Source organism: Ovis aries, chromosome 2 (assembly GCF_016772045.2).
Source record: "Ovis aries strain OAR_USU_Benz2616 breed Rambouillet chromosome 2, ARS-UI_Ramb_v3.0, whole genome shotgun sequence".
Classification (NCBI taxonomy): domain Eukaryota; kingdom Metazoa; phylum Chordata; class Mammalia; order Artiodactyla; family Bovidae; genus Ovis; species Ovis aries.
The window spans coordinates 51,013,476-51,038,509 of NC_056055.1; the positions used below are offsets into that span (position 1 = coordinate 51,013,476).

Below are 25,034 nucleotides of genomic sequence, written 5' to 3' on the forward strand. Positions count from 1 at the left end.
GCAGCCACGGAATCCTAACAGTACAATGAGGAATCCTGCTGCCTAGCCTCCTGGTCTGGTCTCTCTGCCTATGTCAGAACCAGGGCTTCACCTCTGCTGGCAATTCTCTAAGCTATCTGGCATCCTTCCAACACTATCTCACTTTAACCAAGTCAGGCAGTACCAGTGGTGTCCATCAATACTGCCATGCTGGATAGATGACTTAGTACATATCAGGCTCCTAGCACAAGCCTGTGCCTAGTGGGTGATCACTAAAGGAAGCCTGTGCCATTATTGTTACGATCATCACCACAAGGTGAGCGTTCTGAAGGAGATTCTTTTGACAAAAAGTGACTGCGACTCTCAGTTGCGGGCATAAGGGATCTTGTGCATACCAAGATGGATCTTTCTGAAAGGAGAAACACTTCTATGAAGTCCTGGGAATCAGCCAGAAGGAATTAGGATCGCAGGCTAGTGCCTGAGAATCAGAGGGTTCTTATATTCGGACTGGTTTTTTCCAACCTGGCTGAACCTTATTAAAAGCCTCATCAAATCCTATGCTGCTCCTCACACCTCCTAAAGCAGAATCTGTGAGGCTGGGTCTAGGAATTTATAGTATTTGACTCAGGCCTCTTGGGTGATTTTGATGCCCAGATACCTTTTGAAGTTACTGCTCTGCTCTAGGCCCCCTCAGCCACTGGCCAAAGGTGTTTCTCAAGCTTAAAAAAGGGAGAGTCTCTCACAGTGAGTCAGCGGCCCAAGCAGACCCCGGGCCCATGAGTCCCAGGTCGGGGCTGCCTCCCCAGCACCTCACTGGCTCTCCATCAAAGACGAAGTGTCCAATGTGGACCTTATCTCCCTGACTGGACTCCCACAAACGAAGGCCTTGACTGATGGTCTGTCTCACCCCCATCATGTCTCCAGCACAATGGCTGGCCTAGCGGGACAAGACTGGAGGCATGGATGGCAGTTGACTGTGTTCTCTGGGGAGCGGTGCACAACCCGGCCGTGGGTTTCTACTAATGAGTTCATGAAACCGGGGTAGATGGTGGAGAGGGCACTCATTCATCCGTCTAGCAGCAACTGCCAGGAACTCTGTGGTAGGACACAGAGGTGAGTGTCAAACGCACCATTCCCACATCACAGAAGCTTTCGCTTTAGTGAAGGAGAGAAATATCCATACAAAAAATCACACAAATAAGAATGCAGCTACAGGCAGGAAGCACCCAGGGTGTGTGATGGGGGTGGGGAGACCTCGTCCTGGCAGTCTGGTTAATATCCCCAGAGGAAGTGAATTTCCAGGTGGGGCCTGAGAGATAGAAGGTCAGCAGCAGCCAAAGATGAGGGCAAGGAGTGTTTCAGGTGAACGGAGCGGCATGTGCAAAGGCTGGAGGCAGGAAAGAACTGGGCACTTTTAAAAATGGCAAGGAGGTCTGTGTGGCAGGAGTGCAGGGAGAGGGCTCAGGGGGAAGGAGAGAGACACACCTCTCGAGGTCACAGAGGGCCTCGAGAACCCTCACAGGTGCTGCTAAGGAGTTGGCCTTTCTCCTACGAGCAGTGGGAACCCACTAGAGACAGGGAGCAAAAGGAAAGGACTGGGATAAAGAAGAGGGCTCACAGCTTCCCCTGCTCCTAGTAGGTCACTCTTAATGTCTGGGTGCCATTTTCCAATTTTTTCAGAGTGTAGTGAGAGAGAGGGAGAGAGAGTGTATGTGTGAGTGTGTGTGTGAGTGTGTGTGAGTGTGTGTGTGAGTGTGTGTGTGTGAGTGTGTGTATGTAAATATTCTGCAAGGACCTCAGGTCAGCTTAGGAAGTCATTCTATGAGGAAAGACACCCCACACTCTTTGTGGAGGAAAGAATGAGGAATCTGATCTTCCCAACTATGTCTGTGTCCCTTAAGGACCACCGATGGCCTGCCAGTTAGGTTCTTTTCATTTTAAGGCCTCATTTAAAGCTTCCACGTCAACAACAGCACAGCTGCTTCCCTCTGCTGGGCGCTCATATCAAACCTTTTCTTTCTCTGTGAATTTTGTCCATCTCACAAGGCCTGGTCCATTTGATGCCTCTTCTGGGAAGCCTTCCCTGATTCCCACTGTAGAATTAATGCCACCCATCTCTGCCTGTCCACAGTTCTCTGAACCTCCCCTGTTGCCCTTACTTGAAGTTGGGATGCCCACAACATGGTCCACTGAGCCCAGGGATCCCACCTCAAAAGAGAATGAGCACCCATGCTTTACCCAAATGTTTTCCCCTCAGGCTTGCACACTGCCCTCCCTGGGGACTGAGGAGCTGCCTGCACAATCCACAGACCTGCCAGGGAGGGCTCACCTGAGAGGGCATCTGGGGGTGTGAACTTGTCAGCTGCGTCATAGTATTCCTCGTCGGAACTGCCATCTTCCAAGGCCAGTGGCAGGCCTGGGGTCAGGGCTTGCAGCACGGAGCTGGATGGGGCCTCAGACCCTCCCCGCTGGCCCAGGGCTGCCATGCCCCCACCCTGCCGGGTAGCCGTGCTCTCAGAGCTGTCGCTCAGGTGGCTGGCAGGGGAGACGCTGGCACACAGGCTGTAGTAGTCTATCCGGCTGCCCTCGTATAGCCTGGGGTCCAGCCTGAGTGCATTCAGCTCCGGCCCCCAGCTGAAGGCCTCAGGAGCCGGACCCTCAGAAAACTCTGTCTTCTGGCTCCGAGCGTTGGCTCTCTGGGCCAGGTCCAGGAGACAGAGGAAGCCACTGGTTTCAACCCTGCTTCTCTCCTCCTGGCTGTCTGAATCAAGACTCTTCGGGAAGCCAGGCAAGCCCAGGTGGAAGAAGCCGGACCTGCTGGAGGAGCAGGCATCCAGGTCATCCTCCTCCAGGGCGTCCATGGACTCACTGGAGCCGCTGGTCCTGCAGCCTCGGCTCTCGGTATTGGCCGAGTCAGATGCCTCGGATTCGGCACTGTCTGTTGTGCTGCTGGCCCCACAAGTGTTTGGGCCTTTCCCAGCCTCTGTAGGCGTGGAGCTGTCCCCAGGAGGCTGCTCTTCTTCTGTAAGTGGTCTGCAGGGGCCCAGCTTTGGCAGGCATCTGTCAGAGAGGGGCTCCGGCACGCAGTCCACTTCGGATGACTCCTCGGAGTCACTGCAGGCTCTGGACTCGTAGCCTGACACAAGAGTTATGTGACAGGGTTAGGGGACTGGCAGATGCTCGTGTATCCACCCGCCTCCACTTTGCCTGCCCTCTTATTTTTCAGATGAGAGAACAGAGGTCCAGCAGGGTGACAGGCCTGGACCATGCTACGCTGACTGACACGGGACTCCAAATTTCCACTTTCTCCACACAAGTGTCAAGTCTCCTTCCCCACATCTATCTGAGCCACCTCCAAGGAGATCTATCTGTTTATGGAAAGAGCTGGGTATTTAGGTGGTTTGCTATTCCCCTCCTAAAAATCTCAGCTCTGTCCTGACTGGGTATAAAAATCAGACAGGGAATCATATTAAAACAACAACAACAACATATCCTTGGACCTCACCCTGATGTATTGAGTCTAATAGCTAGGGAATGGAGCCTGAGAATCTGTATTTTTACCAACTTTATGGGGGTCCTGAGGCTGCTAGGCTGGCATCATTCTGAAGCCTGGCCTAGCGACCCACTGGTGCTACAGGGCTTTTAGAAAAGTGTAAAGTGACCCACTGCTGGTACTTGGAAGGATTCATGGTGAGAGGGCTGGGGGGCATTGAGCCAGGTCTCAAATTGCTCATGCACCATAAACCTCCAGGTACAATCTGTTTTCAGCTTCTCTCTGGGGACTTCCCTGGTGGTCCAGTGGTTAGCGCTCCACGCTTCCACTGCAGAAGGCACCCTTGGTCAGGGAACTAAGATACTGCATGCCACACACCACAGCCAAAAACAAACAAACAAACACCCAAACAAACAAACAAACCCACTTCTCTCTGATCCCATCACATTGTATTTAAACCTCTGATGGTTCCTCTTGCCTACAGGGAAGAACCTAATCTCTCCTACTGAGGTTAGGGGCTCTCACAGGGTGACCCTGAGCAGCCTGGTCACCCCCTCCCAGTGCAGCCCCCCCACTTCCTCAGCAGCCTGGTCGCTCACTGCAGCCTTCCCCATGCTCTGGCTACTACAGAGAGCGTTTCAGCCTTCACGCCTCCATCGTGTCCCTCTGCTTCAAAGGATCACTCCTCCCCTCTTTGCCTGGGTAACTTTACCATGTTCGTCATAACCTATTACAAACAGGTTGAAGTAGGGCTCTCCTGTGACCACCCCATCAGGCCTCCACAACAGCATGGCTCCGTGGGGTGCCGTCTCAGAGGCATCGTTCCCTGTTAATAAGCTGTGTTAAAGGGAACAAATGCAGGAAACTCTTCATTTCGGAATTCTTAGTTTCCTATCAGCCAGTCTCTGAGATTACTTATGCCTGTCTTATCCACATGGAGGAAATGCCATACAATGGTGCGCTACTGAGCACCTCTCCCCACCTCCACGTTCAGTGACAGCATGTTAGGGGCTTGCAATTTTATCTCTGACAGTAAGACAAGATGTCACTTATTTGTTTAGAAAGTATAGCTGACACGGTGGGAATGTTTCTGCCATTGCCAATGTTTAGCCAATTGCTTCAAATCAGGGTTCTGTTTCATTTTGTTTCTTCCCCTGCAGAGACAGTTGTTAAACATTTATCAGCAAACCACTGGGAAGAATGCTGCATCAACAGTGCAGAAGCCAAAGCCTGGAGGAAACTGGGAAAATGTTCACCTAATCTGGCCTCCCCTACTTCATTCCTTCTGTCATATGATTTTTATCTTCTATCTCCACGTACCCTGTTTGTATAAACATGTAAGGCAGAGAATTTTTATTATAATTCAAGAGAAGCAAAAGAGGCATGAGATGAGAAGCTAGGTCAGCTATTCTTTCTAAACAAATAAGTGACATCTTGTTTTACTGTCAAAGATAAAATACTGTGGATCTTGGAGATTATTTTAGGTAATACTACAGGGAATCAACGTTTCCTTCCTTGGAGAAGGAAATGGCAATCCACTCCAGTACTATTGCCTGGAAAATCCCATGAACAGAGGAGCCTGGTAAGCTACACTCCATGGGGTCGCAAAGAGTCAGACACGACTGAGCGACTTCACATTCACATTCACAGGGAATCAGACACCTTCCACAGCCTTCCTTGGCTTTATGGGACTCTCAGGTACAAAGAAATCCTCTCTATTTAGGATTTTGGAAAGATCAGCTGTTTACCAAGAAATGAATGGAGAAACAGCTCTCATCCCCTTGAGTGGAAGCCTCAGCTCTACTCCATGCACCATCCCCTTTTAGGCTGCCTTGACCTACAAGGCAGTGAAGTGGGCCCGTCCTTACTGGGTCCAAGCCTCAGCACCTCACCTTCTTCAGCAGACACTCGGTGCACCTGCTGTTTGTTTCCAGGCCAGAGGAAAATGGAGGTCACTGGGTCGACAAACAGCCTGTAGTACCCAGCAATCAGGCAGGCTAGGTCTTTTGCACTGTTGGATTCCAGCAGCAAAGTCAGAACCTTTGAAGGTAAAGAGGCTCTTAAGCATATAAAAGGCTAAGGCTGGCAACAAGGGATACAACGTCTGAAGGCTGGCAGCAAGCGATAGAAAGGGCAATCAGGCCATGTGGGGCCCGTGAGAGATTTCAGGTAAATCCAGCCATGGTCCATAGACAGGCCCCCTGGTGTCCCAACAATGTATCTGTCCTCACCTACAAGATTTGAAATGAGTGTGCACCCACACAGCCACACGAGCACTCACACATGCAGTGGGTTCCTCCCATCCAGTCTCCACAGAGTCTTCTGTCCTTCGATCCCAACCCCAGCCCCCCATCCCAACCATCCCACCCTACTCATTCAAGCTATGGGGCCTCTTCAAGACCTGACCTAGAAGAGAAAAGGAGCAGGATCGAGTAGAGAAGGAAGGAGAAGAGGATAAGAAGAATGACGCACCAGTCCTGATCATGTTGGGATTAAGTCAAAGGAAGCAGGATAAACGTAGGACCTTCCAGAGAGGTACAGGAAGTACCCTATGCCACTGATCTATTTTGATTGCTGCCACCCAAAATCTTGGGCAGCCATTCTGGTCTAATGTGTGTGATAATACCCTCTGGTGGTCCCATCTAGGTTGCTGAACCTGTCAGGAAAGTACATGGTCAAGCTCAGTTTATAGAAAAAAAACCTTGGACTTGCCCGGGAGAATGTACCCTGTTCATTACTTTCCCTTTGATGGGACAGGATGGACAATTCCATCTCTTAGGAAAATGTTGGACATGAGACTCTGTTAATATCCAAACTCACATAAACTACCGTCGAGTAATTTAGGCCCAGATTCCAGAAGCTGGATTCAAAATTTCTTCCCCATGCATTACCTTGACATCCTGAAGATACACTTTGACCATGCTCACTTTCTCAGACTCCTCTGTCAGCTCTACACGGCTGATACTGGCAAACTCTGCCAACGTGGACATGATGTTGAGTTTGCTATTGATAATTTGGCTAATGCCATACTTGGCTCCAACCAGAAGGGCAATGTAGGATTCTCTGTCCTGTAACTGCAGAGGGCAGGAAGGGGAATTAGTTTCCATTCACAAGCTAGGGAAAATACATTATACACGTAGGACATGATACCTTTCTCTGCAAACTCCTCACCACCACTCCTCTAGATGACCAAATTAGGTGACAGCCTAACCTGGGCGCCATCTACAGATAAACTCAGTATAAATTTATCTCCCATAATACTCTTCACAATAGAGGATCAAACCACGGGACTTTTACCCATTCCATAATCACAACCATATACTTGCACACTTATGTGCCTAAATTCACATTGTGCCCTCCACTTGGGATCCCTTGTTATCATTACCTATTGAAAACCCACCCTTTTTTAGAACATTCCATCAAAACCTACTGTCCATTGAAAACGCCACCTGATTTGCTCCTCAAACCAGAACAGTCCTTTTCTATGCTGATTCCACATCACGTCCTCTGTCCTTCTTGGACAGCATGGGACTGTCTAGGACTAGGATTTCTAGGACTTCTAAGCTCAGACTTCCTACTGTTATTATTTGTATTTGAGTTGCATATTCCATTAAGGTCCCTGACAACAGAGTCTGTGTATGTCTACGTCTGTACCTCCAGTGACCAGCAAGCACCCTGAGCCAGTTCAGTGTAGTTGGTTTCTTCTCCCACTCCCAGGTCTTTCCTTACACATGAAAGGTAAAGAGGAGTTGGAGATAGGAACCGGACAGTTGGCAGAGGGCAGGATTAGCCCTAGAAAAAAGTGGGTAGTTTTCCTTGTACCTTCAAGTTTCCTTTCTGTGATCTAGTGTCTCCTCCGCCATTTAGTCCACTACTTGTACAAAGTCTCGACCAATTTTTCTCTTCCCCAAACAATCAAGATGCTCTTCCTTTCTTTCAAAACACCGATTCTCTTTTTCTATCTACACTGTTAGGTCAGCAGCCTAATTAAATGAACCCATCACTGTAAATGACTAAGAAGCACACCAAATCCACTGAAAGGGCTTTGCTATTATTATTATTTTTAATCTCTAATTGGTAAATTGTCTGTCTTTGTGCTTGAGAGTGCCAGGGCTGACTGGTGGGGGCAGAATTCCCTTAAGCCACATCCCACATCTCTGACTGCAGCAGAGCACAGAGCTCCAGGCCTAGGCACCAAAAAGCAGACCAAGGGAGGAATGGATAAGTCCACAGCAGAGGACTCTTTTTCTTGTTTTCCCTTCTCAGGTCCACTCCTCACTTCTTCCCTTCTGAATAATCAGGGCCCCAGCCTCCAGTCTAACATTCTTATCTTTTCTTCATGATTTCCCTTTTTTCCTCTTCAACTTCATATATCCAAAGGTCCAGGGTAAACTGGAATGCCTCAGAATGCCTTTCCTCTGAAATCTGGTGAAATGCAATCTTCTTGCCTTTCCTTAATCCCTTCTCCCCCATTCAACCTGAAGCTGGCAGCAGTGGTCTCTGATTTGACTTTCCAGTAATGGTCCTGTGCCTCTCATGGCTTTGCTCTGCCCTGTTTGGTGCCTCGTTGCATCATTTGAGGATGGGAACCATGTCTCATTCAGCTCTGCCTCCCCCAGCATCTGTCAAAGGGCTGGTGTCAAGCAATGGCATGACAGGCACTCCCTGACGTCATAATGTTCACTTTCCCAAACAAATTCTAGTCCATGACAGTCCTCAGGAATTTTAGACTAAAAGATACATTGATGTTCAGAGGCTCTCTTGCATCCCTTATAAGAAGTACTTTAATACATACCATTAAAGTAGCATTAAAGATTTTCCCACCGTACGTCTTGAGTTCCCCAAGGATCTGTAGGTAATTTAAACGTAGCTGGGCAGCAGAAATAAGTTGCTTAAATAAGGGTGAAAAAAAAAAAGAAAACAAAAAAAGACTGTTGAAGTCAGAGCTATTCATTTGCCTAAAATGCAGGCAATGTTGAAAATTCTCCCCCTGAGGTTTCACAACAGTCAGCATGTGGTTGGCAAGGGCTGTGGCTAAATTACCTTCTGTCTGGGTTCCAGCAAGTTCTGGTTCCTCTTCATGTGGAAGCTGATGGCTTTCTTGATGTCTTTTCCTTTCATGTTTCGTAGTAAAGTTGGAGATATAAAGTTCTCGATTCCCCAATCCTTCCTGCCATGAGACATTGGAGACAAGGAGGCTCATGTCTACAGCAAACTTGACTCTAATGAAGAATGTAATTATATTTGATTCAGTAGTTATTGTTCCAAGAATACTGTAGTTATGAGCTTCTTTCTTAGCAGAAGATATCTGGCTGGTCTTATGGAGTATATGTAAATATATATATATGAATACTGTATATGTGTGATATCTATCTATTTATACAAACACACACACTCCACAAAAGTGAGCCATTCTGGAATTAAACCCCATGATCATTCAAGGAGCCCATTACTCCTTACACATGTTCAGCACAGTCTCATAGGGCAACACACAGAACATGTGAATCCCTGAGGCCATGCTTGAGGATGATGCCAGCCTAATCCCCCACCACCCCACCCAACAAACTAGTTAAAAATACAGATTCTCAGGTCCCACTCTCTAGAGATTTAACCTAAGATATTAGGGGTAAAGCCAAGGATTTTTATTTTTATTTATTTATTTTTTTAGCCAAGGATTTTCAAAAAAAAATTTTAATAGAATTCATCAGCAGGCAAGACAGAGCTGAGATTTGGTGAGGAGATGAGTAAATCTGGGTGATACCACCCAGAGCAAATTGACATTTTAAGCTAAGAATCTGGAGATGTCAGAGCCTCAGGACTTGAAACTGCTCTAATAGGAATGTAATACAACAGGATTTCGTTCACCACAAATGAACTTCCAGGGAATTCCTGCTCTCAGAAGAGCTTGATGCTGAAGTTGTCAACTGATTTCCTGAGATATCCTCCCAGGAACTGGGAATTTACGAAGGGATTCTGTGTCATTCCATCTGGAGCTGGCTTGGGCCCCAGAGGGAGCATCAGGTTCTGACCTGGGGGAAGCCAGGCTGTGTTGGAGAGGGTGCAAAGGGAAATGAAGGGAAGACAGTGGACAAATGGGGAGGTGGGTGAGTGTCAGCTTTGTGTGGATTCTGGCCATCCTGGCCCAGCGCCAGCCAAGTGATAAATGCAACACAGCTGCTGTTGGTGGGACACCGAAGTCCCCTGCCACTCACTCTATGTACTTCAAAGAGATCTTCTGCGGCTGCGCACATGCGTAGATCCGCTCCTGGATGTGCAGGGCTGCCAGCCGGAGCGCCGAGCTGCACTTCATTTCAACCGCAAAGCGCTCCTGGAGCACATCGCTGCAGCTCTAGGAGAGATGAAATCAGAGACACTGGGAAACAAGAACACATGGATGGGGTTCCTAGTGCTCTTAGGTGAAAGGCAACTTGGAGACCTAGCTCTGCCAATTCTTGCCTGTGTGACCTTGGTTGCCCCTTTTGGCAATAAAACCCGTAACTCTAAAGATCCTAAATGGCGTTCAGTTCAGTTCAGTTGCTCAGTCGTGTCCGACTCTTTGCGACCCCATGAATTGCAGCACGCCAGGCCTCCCTGTCCATCACCAACTCCCGGAGTTCACCCAAACTCATGTCCATCGAGTCGGTGATGCCATCCAGCCATCTCATCCTCTGTTAGAAAATGTAAATCTACATTGAGGACTAAGCTTTAAGTTCATTAATATATTGCAAATCGCCTAACATAGCAACTCAGTGACATAAAATGGAATTCTAAGGGATAATCAGGCCTACTCTCCCTCAGACCAAGATAATCCCTACCAGTGAGTTGCTTAATTGCCTTGAGCTCATGTTCAAAATAACCCAATGTGCCATCTTTGAGAAAAACCACTGTTATTTTAGGAAGGGCAGACCAGGTCACCTGCAGATAGAGGTATTCAAAGGCCACAGGGTCTTCTTTCAGGAGGTCCAGGGGGTCCCTGGGGACAAAACAAACCCTGAAGAGGCAGCGGTAGTCATGTGACTCCTCCCTTTCCACTACCTGCAACACATAAGGGAGACACCGTTCATCTTCTGTTTTTCTTCTCAGTTATTCCACAAAACAACTTAAATTAAAAAAGACACTGAAAGATAGTCTCTAAAGATTTCAGTTTTAGTTCTTCCAAGTCAGCACAGACCTGTGTCCTTGATTGACTTTCCCATGGGTATAAGATGTAAAAAGCTCAAAAGAACAGTTTCCCACTCATCCCATCAACCTGTTCCCCTTTCCAGAAGAAATCTCTGCATCTGGTTTCTTATATACCCTTCCAGAGACTGTCTATGTGTATTTATGCTCCTATAAATGTACATTCCTTTATTTCCCACAAATAGTAGTATACAATACATTATGTGGGTATATATAATAAATATACCCTGCACCTTTTTTTTTCACTTCAACTATTTCAGTGGTCTAATTTGATTTCTTTCTCCAATGCTAATGGAACAGAAGTGATTTTTTTTAAAGTTTGTAAGTAGCAATGTTAGGAAATGAGTGACCACGGTAGGAATTTGTCTGCAATGAGGAACACTCAGAGCAGCTTCCATGAGCTCATGCCTTGTTCATGCTGCTCCTCTTCTTAAAAAAGCCCCTTTTCCTTTTCCAATTACTGAAAACCTACTTATTTTTATAGTAGTACATACTCAATAAGAATTTATGGAACTGACCTGTGTTTGGCTTTTGAAAGCTGGTATAACAAATCACTGCATGGCTAAAAGACTGAGAGGTACAGGTCGACTGACTGTGTTAGCCCTGTCCTGCTCAGGACAAGTCTCACAGAAAGGGCTGAGGCCTAGCAACAGATGCTTCCCTGACATCTCAAAGGTGGGAGGTTCAGAGGAAGGTCATCAGAGCTGGAAGCAAAAGATGGTGTCTAGCGGTTACATTACCTTGAGTAAATTACTTTACCTCTCTAAGCCTCTTTCTCCTTGTCTGCAAAACAGAGGCTTGCCTAACTTTGTTCGCAAACCAGGCTGAGTGAGCTCTGTGTTGTCAGGGCACAAGAAAGCACATCAAACCTGCAGATGCGCTGCACCCTGTACCCAAAGGCTATGGCCGAGGCAGGCAGCTCACCCTGCCCAGATCTCCCCACTGGGAGCAGAGGCAGGTGGTACCTGCTGGATGAGCTCCTCCTCATGCAGCAGGTGCAGCCGCGAGACATTGTACTGCTCCTCCAGGACCAGCGCGAAGTAGTCTGTGCTTCGGATGGACAGCTTCTCCTTCACCGTGAGGATGATGTCCTGCGGGCACAGAGGCACAAGGGTCACCGAGGAGCGGGCCAGTCCGCACGTTCAGGCACAGAGCAGGGAGGACTCCCCTGACCTCCCCTCTGCTCCTCCGTGCTGCCAGGGAGAGAAAGGCCCGTGCCGGCTGGGTCCACTGCCAATACAGGAGGCTAATCTTGATGGGCCACACGTGGGACTTCTCATCACCCTTCAGGGCCCTGTGCCCACCGCTCCCTTCCCCTCAGGGCTCCAGTGCCCCCCGCATGACCGCCCTCTCTGGCTTTACTTGGGAGGCTAAAGCTATCCCTGGGGGCCTTACGCCCCTCTTCATGGTCTCCAGATCCATCCTCTCTCTGGAGCCTGCACTGTCAATTGCTTACCAGACATAATCGCACCACCTGCCCTCTCTGCCCCTGAGGGAAATAATCTGATGCTTCTGAACCTGTTTCTTCCTGTGAAACAGAGGATGACGATGCCCATTTAGAGGGGCTGATGGGGTGAGTCTAGCATCTAGCAGGCAAATACTGGGCCCCCAGAACTGCCATGCCACACTCCCCTCATTCACTACAGGGCCCCCTTGGCATCACAAGGTCTTTGCTGCCTCGGGGCATTCACAGTGCTGTTTCCTCTGCCTGGCACACTCTTCCTGCACTCTTCCCAAGGCTGCCTCTGGTCTCTGTATCTAAATGCGACTGTCCCTGTTACTCTGTCCCAGGGTCCTGTTGATTTTCTTCATCACTATGACACCTTCTTCGATGACAGCACTGTTCTTCAGTAACAGTACAGTGAAGTGAATGGGCTCTAGACCTAGACTTCTAATCAGTGGCTTTGTTTCCCTGGATAACGTGCTTACTCTCTCCATGCCTCAGTGGTTTCATCCCTAAAATGGTCATAATAGTGACACCTCTCTCGGGGGTTGTTGTGTGCATTAAATGGCTATGCCCATACATGGCCTTTAGAATAGCACCTGGCAGATGACAGGTGTTCATTGCCTGGTAGCTGCTGACATCTGTTTTTCTGCTTATTGTCATTTACCTGCTAGATGCTAGACTCCCCCAGAATGTGAACCTTGCTTGTCTTGTACTCCATTATATCCGCAAAGCTTGGCATTCAGTGATGCTCAATAGACCTCCATTCAATGACTAAACAGTCATCATGGACTCATCATACACGTCCTGCTAGAATTTTAGATTTAGTAAGTGCCAAACCATCGGGTGCTACCTGCTCCTCACAGCTCCCCATTCTGAATCCTCTTCCTGCTTTCTCCATCACCCCCATAACTAACCAGCGACTAGGTCCTAAAGTTTAATCACCTCGAAACTCAAAAACATTAGTTCAATGCCTGCTGTGTGCTGGCCATGATGGATGCCATGTGTGCTGGCCTCTCATGGCTCTGTCCACTCTCTCCCTTTTCCATTTGGCTTGAGCACACACATTTGTCCTGGCTTTGTTGATTCATGTCCTAAGGAATACCCTGCTACCCTATCTGATCTCCACTCTACATCTAGAGCAGAGATTGGAAACCAAATCCAGCCCATTGCTTATATTTGTAATTATAGTCATATGGGAACACAGCCACACCCATTCTCTACAGCGGCAGAGGTGAGTAACCACAACAGAAGCCCCCGGCCCATAAAACATACCACATTCATTATCTGGCTGTTTACAGAAAGCGTTTGCTGACCCTTGACCTAGAGGAACTTGTCTAAGCCTTGTATTGCTCATGCTCTCCCTGGCTCAAGAATATTCAGTGCCTCCTCCATCACGGCCCACTAGCCCAAATCCAGATCCCTCAATTAACATTAAAGGTTCTCAAGTATCAGGTGCAGACCCATTTACTCCACTTTACCCTTTGCTGCTGCTTCTGTTGCACTTTGCTTGCAAGCCTCATATACTTGCTAAACTTTCCCATCACTGGGTCTTTGTTGGTGTCATTCCCCATGACTGGAAATCTGTCTTCACACACCACTCCTGACCCATTCCTGTCCATCTTTCCAAGTTGATCTCACAGGCCACCACGTCCTGGGGGCCGTTCCTTCCTACCTAGCTGGAAACTCTCTCTCCTGGGAGCCTGCAGCACCCCATTTTCACATCCTACTTTCCTGCTTCTGAACACATTGCATTCGCCATAGTTTCTTCATGAGTTAACCCTAGGTCCCATCTCCTCACCTCAGCCCCACCCCAAGACTCTGGGCTCCCTAAGAGAGTGACCCTAGGGAGTTTCTTTCTGTATCATTAACAGCTTTTCTAGCACACAAAAGTATCACTAAAGGACATATTACTTTCCTTGACAGAGAAACAAGGTTTTCTAATGTAAGAAAATTCTTGCTTCTCTTGGTAAGGGAGTGAGGAAGCGAAGTCGCCGATGACTTGACAGTGGTTTTTTCTCTTTTCCACCCATACAATTTGCTTACATCCCCCTCTCTTTTCTGTCACAAAGAGCTGAAAGATTTGCTCTGTACAAATTTGGCTATCACAGATCAGTGAGATTAACCAGCACTACACTAGCTAAGTCCTTGCCCATTTCCCCAGCTCCATGTGTCACCTTGGCTTAATTCCCCTGTGGTGTGTGTTTTTATTGTGAATCATCTCAAAGCCTTTTTGGCCACAGAAGGAGGACTCCCTCCACTTCCAGGGCACTCCCCCATCCCGGTGCACTCTGCTCAAAGGTGACGGAAGTAGGAACCATGTCTAATGCATCTGCACAACTTCTGTGCTGAATGGCAACACGGTCAGCTCCAGCACAGGGTTCAGAGACAACAGACCAAGTTGGAAGACACTGATTTTGGTGCATCGGATATCTTGGTGTTCTCATCTGAAAAGTGGGTTAATACTTGTCACCTTATAAGGTTACTGCGGGCATTAAGTGAGATAGCAACTAAGGAAGTGCCCAGGGAATGCCAGACAAGGAGTGACACTGAACAGAGCCATTCCTCCCTCCGATTCCTCCTCTGGGCTTGAACTTCCCAGAGCCAGACAGGCTTTCTCCAGCTTCTCTTCAGTCACGCTGAAGTAAGAATGGAATAGGGCATTTGGGGCAGCCCTAGGAACTGCCATTAAGGTATGACCTAAATCAAATCCCTTACGATTATACAGTGGAAGGGACAGATTCAAGGGATTAGATCTGATAGACAGACTGCCTGAAGAACTTTGTTCATGACTTTGTACAGAAGGTGGTAGCCAAAACCATCCACAAGAAAAAGAAATGCAAAAAAGACAAAATGGCTGTCTGAAGAGGCCTTCCAAATAGCTGAGAAAAAAAGAGAAGTGAAAGGCAAAGGAGAAAAGGAAAGATATACCCATCTGAAGGCAGAGTTCCAAAAAATAGCAAGGAGAGAGAAAAAAGCCTAAGCGATCAATGCAAAGAAACAGAGGAAAACAATAAAATGGGAAAGACTAGAGATGTTTTCAAGAAAACTAGAGATATCAAGAGAACATTTCACGCAAAGATGTGCACAATAAAGGACAGAAATGGTATGGACCTAACAGAAGCAGAAGATATTAAGAAGAGGTGGCAACAATACACAGAAGAACTATACAAAAAAGATCTTAATGAACCAGATAACCACGATGGTGTGATCACTCACCTAGAGCCAGACATCTTGGAATGTGAAGTCAAGTGGCCTTAGGAAGCATCAGTACAAACAAAGCTAGTGGAGGTGATGGACTTCCAGCTGAGCTACTTCAAATCCTAAAAGATGATTCTGTTAAAGTATGCACTCAAAATGTGAGCAAATTTGGAAAACTCAGCAGTGGCCACAGGACTGGAAAAGATCAGGTTTCATTCCAATCCCAAAGAAGGGCAATGCCAAAGAATGTTCAAACTACTACACAATTGCACTCATCTCATATGCTAGCAAAGTAATGCTCAAAATTCTCCAAGCCAGGCTTCAACAGTACATGAACCATGAACTTCCAGATGTTCAAGCTGGATTTAGAAAAGGCAAAGGAACCAGAGATCGAATTGCCAACATTCATTGGATCATCAAAAAAGCAAAAGAATTCCAGAAAAACATCTACTTCTGCTTCATTGACTACCCTAAAGCCTTTGACTGTGTGGATCACAACAAACTGTGGAAAATTCTTCAAGAAATAGGAATACCACACCACCTTACCTGCCTCCTGTGAAACCTGTATGCAGGTCAAGAAGCAACAGTTAGAACTACACATGGAACAATGGACTGGTTCAAAATTGGGGAAGAAGTATGACAAGGCTGTATGTTTTCACCTTGCTTATTTAACTTATAAGCAGAGTACACCATGAGAAATGCCTGGCTGGACGAAGCACAAGCTAGAATCAAGATTGCTGGGAGAAATATCAACAACCTCAGATATGCAGATGACACCACCCTTATGGCAGAAACTTGAAGAGGAACTAAAGAGCAGCTTGGTGAAAGTGAAAGAGGAGAGTGAAAAGCTCGCTTAAAACTCACCATTCAAAATACAAAGATCATGGCATCTGGTCCCATCACTTCATGGCAAATAGATAGGGAAACACTGGAAACAGTGACAGACATTATTTTCTTGGATTCCAAAATCACTGCAGATGGTGACTGCAGCCATGAAATTTAAAGACACTTGCTCCTTGGAAGAAAAGCTATCACAAACCTAGACAGCATATTAAAAAGCAGACATTACTTTGCTGACAAAGGCCATATAATCAAAGCTATGTAGTCATGTATGTGTGTGAGAGCTGGACCATAAAGAAAGCTGAGTGCCAAAGAACTGATGCTTTTGAACTGTGGTGTTGGAAAAGACTCTTGAGAGTCCCCTGGACTCCAAGGAGATCCAACCAGTCCATCCTAAAGGAAATCAGACCTGAATATTCATTAGAAGGACTGAGGCTGAAGCTGAAACTCCAATACTTTGGCTACCTGATGCGAAGAGGTGACTCATTTGAAAAGACCCTGATGCTGGGAAAGATTGAAGGCAGGAGGAGAAGGGAACGACAGAGAATGAGATGGTTGGATGGCATCACCGATGCAATGGACATGAGTTTGAGAAAGCTCTGGGAGTTGGCGATGGGCAGGGAAGTCTGGCATACTGCAGTCCATGGGGTTGCAAAGTGTCGGACATGACTGAGCAACTGAACAACAACAGGAATTGCCAAAGGAAGGTGCCAGGGAACACTGGTGGTATGCGTGCATTATGTTTGCATGTGTGCACACAAGTGTGTGTGCAATATGTGTGTGTGTGTATCTTGTCCAGTACCTAGGTGTACTTACCCACCTGAACCTGTTCTTCCTCTAATAACAGAGGAACTGGGCTCAGTGTCGACTCTTACATGGCTTCTAATGCTTGAACAACTCCTTTGTTTGTTTCTTCCCTGGAGCCTGCTTCTAACACTATTTGCTCCCTTGTTGAAAAACTATAGTGTTATCCCTTAACGTCTATGGATAAAATCCCAATTCCACTGCCTGCCATGCAAGACCATCCCTGCAGCCAGTGTGCACCCTCTCCCACTCCTCCTACAAGGAAACGGTCTCTGCTCCAGTCCCATGGGATGGTTTACTACCTCCCAGGTGATGCCTGTCTTACTGGCTCTCTGCCTTGTTCATGGGACATCTTCAGCCTGATGTACATCCTCTGACCCCTCTACAGCTGTGTCCCCACCTGCCCTTGATGAATCCTTAGTCACCCTTCAAAGCCTAGCTCAGGTCCAGCTTCTCAGCAAAGCCTTCTCTGACATCCTGACGGGATGAGACAGAGGGCTCCTTCTCTGTATGCTAAGCACCCCCTCGGCCCTCTCTTTACAGCCATTCCTTCATCCTGCCCTGGACTGCTGGGAGCTCCTTCGATGTCCATTTTCCCTCAACTAGACTGCAAGCTAGGGGGACAGAGACCACTTTCTACTGCTCTCTGTATCACCTGCCTCAGAGCGTCTCCTTTGGGGGAACATAATTAAATCTAATTCAAACTGACTTCCATCCAGAACAGAATTCCCAGGGGCCTGGACCTGCCCTGATACCTTGCCTGGGTTTTTTAGTGACTCTGGCCTTTTGGGAAGCAGGTGGAGCCCCATACAAGAGGCAGGAAATCCCAGTAGTTAATGGGGAAGCCTAATGAGTTGTATTGGGTACTTCATCTCTCTGAACCCTGATTCCCTCCCCTGCAAGAGGGTGATTAAAATACCAGCTTGCTGGGTATTTGTGCAATGAACTGAGATGACACAGTGCTTGGCTAACTCCAGGTGCTCAGACCATGGGATTGTGAGATCACTGAGGCAGCTGCTGGCAAGATGCCTGGGGGTCCTGGGAGCCAGCAAATTCTCACCAGAAAGAGATTCAAGTTTACTGCGAATTACCTTCACAGTTGTGTGTGCCTCAAACTTGAAAGCTTTGGTCTGTCCATTCTCCAGGTACAACTTGAGCACGTTGGGCATACACAGCAGAGAATTACCCTGGAAGACACAAGAGCAGTGTCAAAACTGTCCCTCCCTGTTCCTGGGTGTGACAGAGCCTGTTTCCATGGCCCTGCCTTGGTGTGGAGAGCAGGATTCTCCCCAACTTCCTCACCACATTGTAGGCTGACTCTGGACATTCAGAGATTTCTGCAAGGGATGAGGCCTATGCCACACAGATACAGGCTTTGTTCCAGGGCCAGCCACAAGAACTGTTCGACAGGAGGGAGGAGGGTGAAGAGTGAGCCCTGCCACGGGCATGCTGATGGCATTGCGCAGGCATGCATGATACCATCTGCTGACACGTCACTGCTCGTTGCCACCTACAGCAAATCAAGTGACAAGCATGCCCACTGCCCCAAATGGGCCTTTCTGAGATTCTTGCACTGTGCCTTGTAGGCTTGGGTGAAATGGGGGTAGGAAGCTCCCTGAGAGTCCCCTCAACATTTCACTGCTGCATTCTCTGTAGAAAAGCATCACCAAAGGACAGAGGGCTGCTTTCTACCTCTTGTTGTTCAGTTGTTCAGTGACCCCATGGACTGCAGAATACCAGGCTACCCTGTCCTTCACCATCTTCCAGAATTTGTTCAGACTCATGTCCATTGAATTGGTGATGCCATCCAACCATCTCATCTCCTGTCACCTCCTTCTCCTCCTGCCCTCAATATTTCCCAGCATCAGGGTATTTTCCAGTGAGTCAGCTCTTCACACCAAGTGGCCTCTACTCACCCCAACTATCACTCTGGATTCATGGGACCCCTTGAGGGGTTCTGCCACTCTTGGAGGGCTTTTAGGGAGGGATGCACAGGACTAGTCTGTTTGGTGACCCCAGGCCAGCCAAAATTCCTGAGGCAGAGCAGGGCAAGGGAATCATTCTCTTTGGGTTTGGAGAAACCCCTAGGGCTGGCTCTCATAAAAAGTGACTTCTGAGTGTTGAGCTGTAGACAAAGAAGTGGCTGGTGCCCTCCAGAAACTGTAAGAGATTCTAGAGTCTCCAGGATTCGACCTACAACTGCCCCCAAGCTCTCATCTCTGGAAACCCACCTAGGTTAGAAGCTTATCACCTTTTTTCAGAAAACTGACAATCTTTTTCAGTTAAGAATTTTGTATCTTTTAAGCAAGACACATTCATCACTCTATATAACTTTTTTTTTTTTGAAAGCCAGAGTACTTTTATGGAAGAAAAGGAATATATTCATATCCCAGGGCCAGTTCACACTCAATCAGGGATGAGGGATTTTAAACCCTTCACTCTGCTGTCATCTCCTGACTCTGGTTTTAGGTATTTAGAAATCTTAATCTTTGGATTTTGCAAGTATGACTGCTTTCCTTGATACTTGTGATATCTAAAAAGATACATTCATTACATCACCACATAACTAACACTATTTACTTTTCTCTAAGGCTTCTTCCAATTTTTATCTATACCTGTAAATAGCTTTCAGAGAACTGCACTAATATATTATGCACAATTCTATGTGTATTTTTACTCAACGCATATATACTTCTTCATGTGAGTTTAATGTTTATAATTTTAATGGACTTATAAATATTCTATTGAGTTGAAACATCAGAATTTCTTTAACCATTTCTCTGCCTAAGCATTTAACATTTTCTCAAAAATTTTTGTAATATATATATGCAAAAGATATCTTTAAATGCATGGATTTTTGCATTTAAATTATTTTATATAAATAAATTAATAAGAATGTGATTCTTGGGCCATTTTTATGGCATTCATTAACTTTTTTTCTACTCCCAAAGATTAAATCAATTTACAAAGCCACCAATTAGTACATGAATGCAGCTACTTTCTCAGTATCAGGGCTTATATTTTCCTTTTTTGTGCTAATTTATTAATTGGCAGTTCTTAATATTTTCCTTTGCATTTCTTTAATGGCTAGCAAATTTAAGAATATTTGAAGTGTTGGTTTCCTTAAGTCAGGCAGAGAAAAATAATACTGTATGATATCACTTATGTGTAGAATCTAAAAAGTAAAACAAACTAGTAAATATAACAAAAAGAGACAGACTCACAGATATAGAGAATAAACTACTGGTTACCAACAGGGTGAAGGAAGAGGGGAGGGGCAAGGTAGGGGTAGGGCATTAAGAGGTACAAACTATTGTATATAAAATAAATAAGCTACAGATATATTGTATACGACATGGAATATAGCTGATATTTTATAACTATAAATGCATATAACCTTTAACAATTGTTAGTCACAATGCTGAAACCTGAAACTTATATATCAACTATACCTCAATGATTAAAAAAAAAACCCCAAACATAGCTTTTTATTTCAGATTCTTCTAGGGTCAGTCTTGCCTCCTGAACCCCCATATCACATCAATCCTGGGTATTCCAAATCAAAAAGGACTAGACAGCATATTATAGTGGAAAACAGAAAAACTAAAGTCACACAGACCTGTTCTCCTGTATTTCCTAGCTGTATGATCTCAGAAGTTAATTCTCTTAACCTCTTTAAGCTTCTGTTTCTTCTTTGTTAAAATACCTTCCCTTGCAGGGTATGGTGATGATGAAGGACTATGTACCCAAGATGTTTTGATTCACGTATTAGAGATTCAGTATATGATAGGGTCTTTTAAAAAAGCAACCCCTGCCACCATCTCTACTATTAACGTATCACCTTCAGAAGGAGTACTAAGTTAGAAGATTCAGAATGAGAAGCGAATAACTGGAACATGTTGAAATTTCCAGCCAGAAAAATGGAGTCTCAGAAAGACACGGTCATACCCAGTGTGTCTCTCCCTGTCCATGGTTTGTAGGCACCTTACTGAGGGAGCATAGCGCCTCCAGCGAGCCCACTACACTCCCACTTTGTCCCCTCCATGCTGCGGATGCCAGTGTCTCCAGGAGATAGTGCCAGGAGGCAGCTTGCCTGCTTCATGAACAGTCACTGCCACCCCCTGACCAGTGCCGCACCTGGCTGTGTCCACTGACGAGCACTTCCTCCGCAAAGTGCACCTTCACGGGGTTGGTCTTCAGCCTGGCTCGCTTCTCTTCTGTCAGGAAGGAGGACTTGGGGACTCCCTGCAAAACATCAACATGACGCACTTTAGAAGAGGACTTTTAGAAAAGCCACGTACATCCTCTCATTTCTTAAAAGCAAAAGCTCTGGCAGCTGCTGAGAACTCATTTAAAACCACAGAGAAGAATGATATCCAATTAAAGATCTCTTTTCATGAAATTCAGAGATCTCAACCAAATATGTCTTGTGTGTCTGAGAAAAGCTAAAGCTTTAACACATTGGCCCAAGGCTGTGGTATGATGAAGACAAAGAGAACTGGCCTGTGAACAGAGAGACCTGAATTCTAACCCAACTTCAGCTACTCAACAGTTCTGAGAACCACCTTAAACATAAATTATTATGGAAGAAAACCAGTTGTGAGTGTGTGTGTGTACATTCCCCTCTTTGGCCTTCAGTCTTCTTTTCTGCACAACAGGGGAGTTGGACCAGGAAGTAAAAACAGCATAATGCTAATAAGCATAGGTTCCAGAGTCTAACTACCTGGAAAAAGCCCAGCTCTACTGATTTCTGGGTGTGGGGGGTGTGTGAGGTCATAGTGTCCTCATCTGTAAAAGGGAGATTACCAATATATCTACCTTGTAGGATTTTCTTTTGGCACAAATTAAATAAGACATTAAATATTAGCATTCATATTCTAATAAATAATTTAAAGTAATGTAATGCTCATTATATTAATAATAGAAATACAGATATAGACAATTAAACCAAAATATATTTTGATCATAAAATTCTATGTTCTAGAGAAGTAGTCATTAATATTCCAACTTTGGTTTAGATAATCAATTTCAAACCATTTGAGGATTCTAAGAATCCACTCAGACAATAATGAGCATTCTTGTTGAAGTAAAATATATATGATCATTTGTCTTATGATCCTATCACTTCTGGTGAGAGGTCTGAGTGGGCTAGACAATCTTCAGGGCATTTCTCAGGGCCTCGGGGACCATCAGCTGGGCTGGTATCAGCTTTCCCTGCAGGACCTCCAAAGTACAGTATTCACACTCCTTTCTTCTGGGGAACCTCATAAGAATTTCAGGAATGGTACTGGATCATGCTAATTTTCCCCCTTTATACTTTTTATTTTTTAAAAGGAGGCAGCTATATGCTATTTCCCTCTCTCCTTGCTTAACAAGTGCTACCTTCTGCTTTCATTTCTTGGAAATAGAGTAGGAAAAGAACTACCTAATTAAAAAAAAAACTACCTAATTAAAATTCAGATGTTCTCCATTGAGATGATAATCAGCTAGATGAAAAGAATCTCTCAACACCTGCATGACTATTTACAGCAATTAGCTTTCAGTACACTGCTTTTTATGTATTGGTTTCACATTATTCCATAGATACATTCTTCTATGTAGAATAGAAGAATCTCCACTTATGTGTGTGTAAAACACTTGGCCTGTCATATTTATGGCAAACTTCCTAGTTCTATTTAGGTGAGTGTTTTTCCTATTCTATTTCTAGGAAACAAACCAAAAAGATAACACTTGTTAAATAAGGAGAAGAGACAACAATTTCTTTGCACAGAATCAAATAACTTATGCCCACTCCCTATGTGCTTAGGAATTCCTTCTGCAACTTATGACCAAATAGATGCCCTTCCATATTGTTGACATTTCTATGATTTGTTTTCTATATTTAAGTTTTTAACACGAAATGGTGTGGGATTAGACTTATTTTTTCCAAATACCTAAAGAAATGTCCCAGGACAATTTCTTGAATGATCATCTTTTCTCCCATTGATTTGGGATGCCATATTTATCATATACCAAACCCTTATACTAGTATCTATTCTTGGACTTTCTATTTGATTAGATTGATATATCCAACATTTCATCAATATCATACTATTTTAATTATTGAAGCTTTATTAGCTTTAAAATCTTGTACCTCAAGGCCATCCTCATTATTCTTTAAAAAAAAAATTGTTTTTCTTGATAAGTCTCACCTTGACATACATTGTCAAAATCCAAATAAAATTCCCACAGGGAGTTTGAATTTGCTTTAAGCATACACATTAATATGAGAAAATCCAATGTATTAATAGTCTTTCTATCAAGGAATAGAACATGTATCTCCTCTTTTATTAAAGAAAACATTTTATTTCCTTCAGTATTACTCTAGTTTCCTTCACATAAGGCCCATATAGTTCTTTTCCTTCAAGTTCTTCAATTTTTTTACTTTTTCCTGTAAAGAACTAGCCCATGCATTTATCAAATTTCTAATTTTTCTGTTTTTCCAAAGCATCATTTAGATTTAAATTTTTATCATTTTCTTTAATCTGCTTTATGCTTATTTTATTAGTCTTTCTTTATACTTCTGGCACTGAGTATTTTCCTGACTTGTTTTCTTTTTTCTTGTTTAAGGTTACAAATTTTACTCTGAGTACAGCTCAACTGTATATAATAAGTTCTAAGAAATAGAGCTCTAAATTTTAATTATTTTCTAGCTAGTCTATAATGATAATTTTTAATTTTCCATTTGATTCCGTCTTTACTTAGGAAATTGCATTTTTATTCCAAATGACTAGGTGGTGTTAAGTGTTTGATAGTTATCAATTTGTGCTTTATTGTATTCTAGAGAAGACACTTATACAGTTGCTTATTCGAGAAATTTAGCTTTTGGGTAGCCTGATATGGGATCAATTAGATTGGATTATTAAATGCATTATTAAAATTCTCTATGCCCCTATTTATATTTTTTTGTCTATTAGTGACCAAGGGCTAAGAAGTATGTACTAAAGTCTCTCAGAATGAGAATTTTCTGTCAACTTTTCCTCCTTGGTAATTTTCTCTTACAATTCGATTATGTACTTTTCCCTCTACCACATACAAAAGGCTCCTAAATGTGTGGTGGTTTAGGATGGCTGTTGCTTCCCTGTGCATCATCTGTGCCTTGTTCTGTGCCTTGCCTTGTGGCTGACAAAACACGTTCACACCCAACACCTCACGGGGTCCTCATAACACCCATTAGATAGATAAGGCAGTTATTGTCCCCATCTCTGTTTCACAAAATTCAAAACTGAAACTACGGGGCCTCTCCACAGTGATGCCACTCAGACTCGTCTTGAAACTCTGAGCTTGGTACCCTTGTCGCCTGCATAATCCCAGGTCTGTCTCCTTTGCTAGCCCATGAGTTCTCGAAGCCTGGGCACACATACGAGTTCTCCACAATATGAGCACATATGTGGTCTTCAAGCAACACTGACTGCCTGACAGCTTCTCTGATGCCCTTTGCCTTCCCTGTTTATTCTCTGAGGGATATTCTGCTGGTGGTACAGGGTCTTGGGGCCAAGAAGAGCGCAACTAACACACAAGACATAGAAAGAGCTTTACCGATGTGCAGCGAACGACTGTTATTGAAAGAGAATCTTCAGCTTCCCTGAAAAAAAAAAAAAGAATAAACAAAAAAGGCGTTATCATCCTGGGTGATACATGACAGTGCATGTGTGGGGTTGGGGGCATCAAAGACACTGTAGAATGACAAAGCAGCTTCTCTTGCCTCAGCAAAATTGAGAAGGACATTGAGAAAGCAGTGATCTGTGAAAGAACTTAAGTTGTCCCAAATGCCACTGTGACCTTAAGAAAGTCTTCAGATACTTGTCTCTACCATCTTGTCCATACCTACAGCCACTAAATGAAGTCACGTAGCCTTCATTTAGTCTATACGATGGAAGACTCATCTAGTTGCTATGACCACTAGGTAGGTTTATGTCCAAAATATTTTTGAAGAGAAAACAGCAATAACACAGATAACTTAGGTTGCTATTTCAGAAAACTTGGCTAAATATCCATGAAACAGAATAAAAGAATGTGGATAACACTTATCAGATTAAAGCCAATCAGTTTTTG

The 25,034-nt window shown here is 44.9% G+C and overlaps 1 protein-coding gene across 3 annotated transcripts in view; it reads right to left on the reverse strand.

Moving 5' to 3' along the window:
- The window catches only part of FRMPD1 (FERM and PDZ domain containing 1), a 158,305-nt gene that overhangs the window by 2,933 nt on the left and 130,338 nt on the right, over positions 1–25,034 (reverse strand). For all 3 annotated transcript variants that reach the window (XM_042243233.2, XM_027964407.3, XM_042243234.2), the window contains 11 exons: positions 24,519–24,564; positions 21,078–21,185; positions 18,032–18,127; positions 11,617–11,742; positions 10,388–10,507; positions 9,685–9,821; positions 8,516–8,642; positions 8,268–8,363; positions 6,364–6,546; positions 5,365–5,512; positions 2,309–3,115 (listed from right to left, as the gene is read on the reverse strand). In XM_042243233.2, the coding sequence (XP_042099167.1) occupies positions 2,309–3,115; positions 5,365–5,512; positions 6,364–6,546; positions 8,268–8,363; positions 8,516–8,642; positions 9,685–9,821; positions 10,388–10,507; positions 11,617–11,742; positions 18,032–18,127; positions 21,078–21,185; positions 24,519–24,564 (1,994 nt within the window). The remainder of the gene's footprint in view (positions 1–2,308; positions 3,116–5,364; positions 5,513–6,363; positions 6,547–8,267; positions 8,364–8,515; positions 8,643–9,684; positions 9,822–10,387; positions 10,508–11,616; positions 11,743–18,031; positions 18,128–21,077; positions 21,186–24,518; positions 24,565–25,034) is intronic.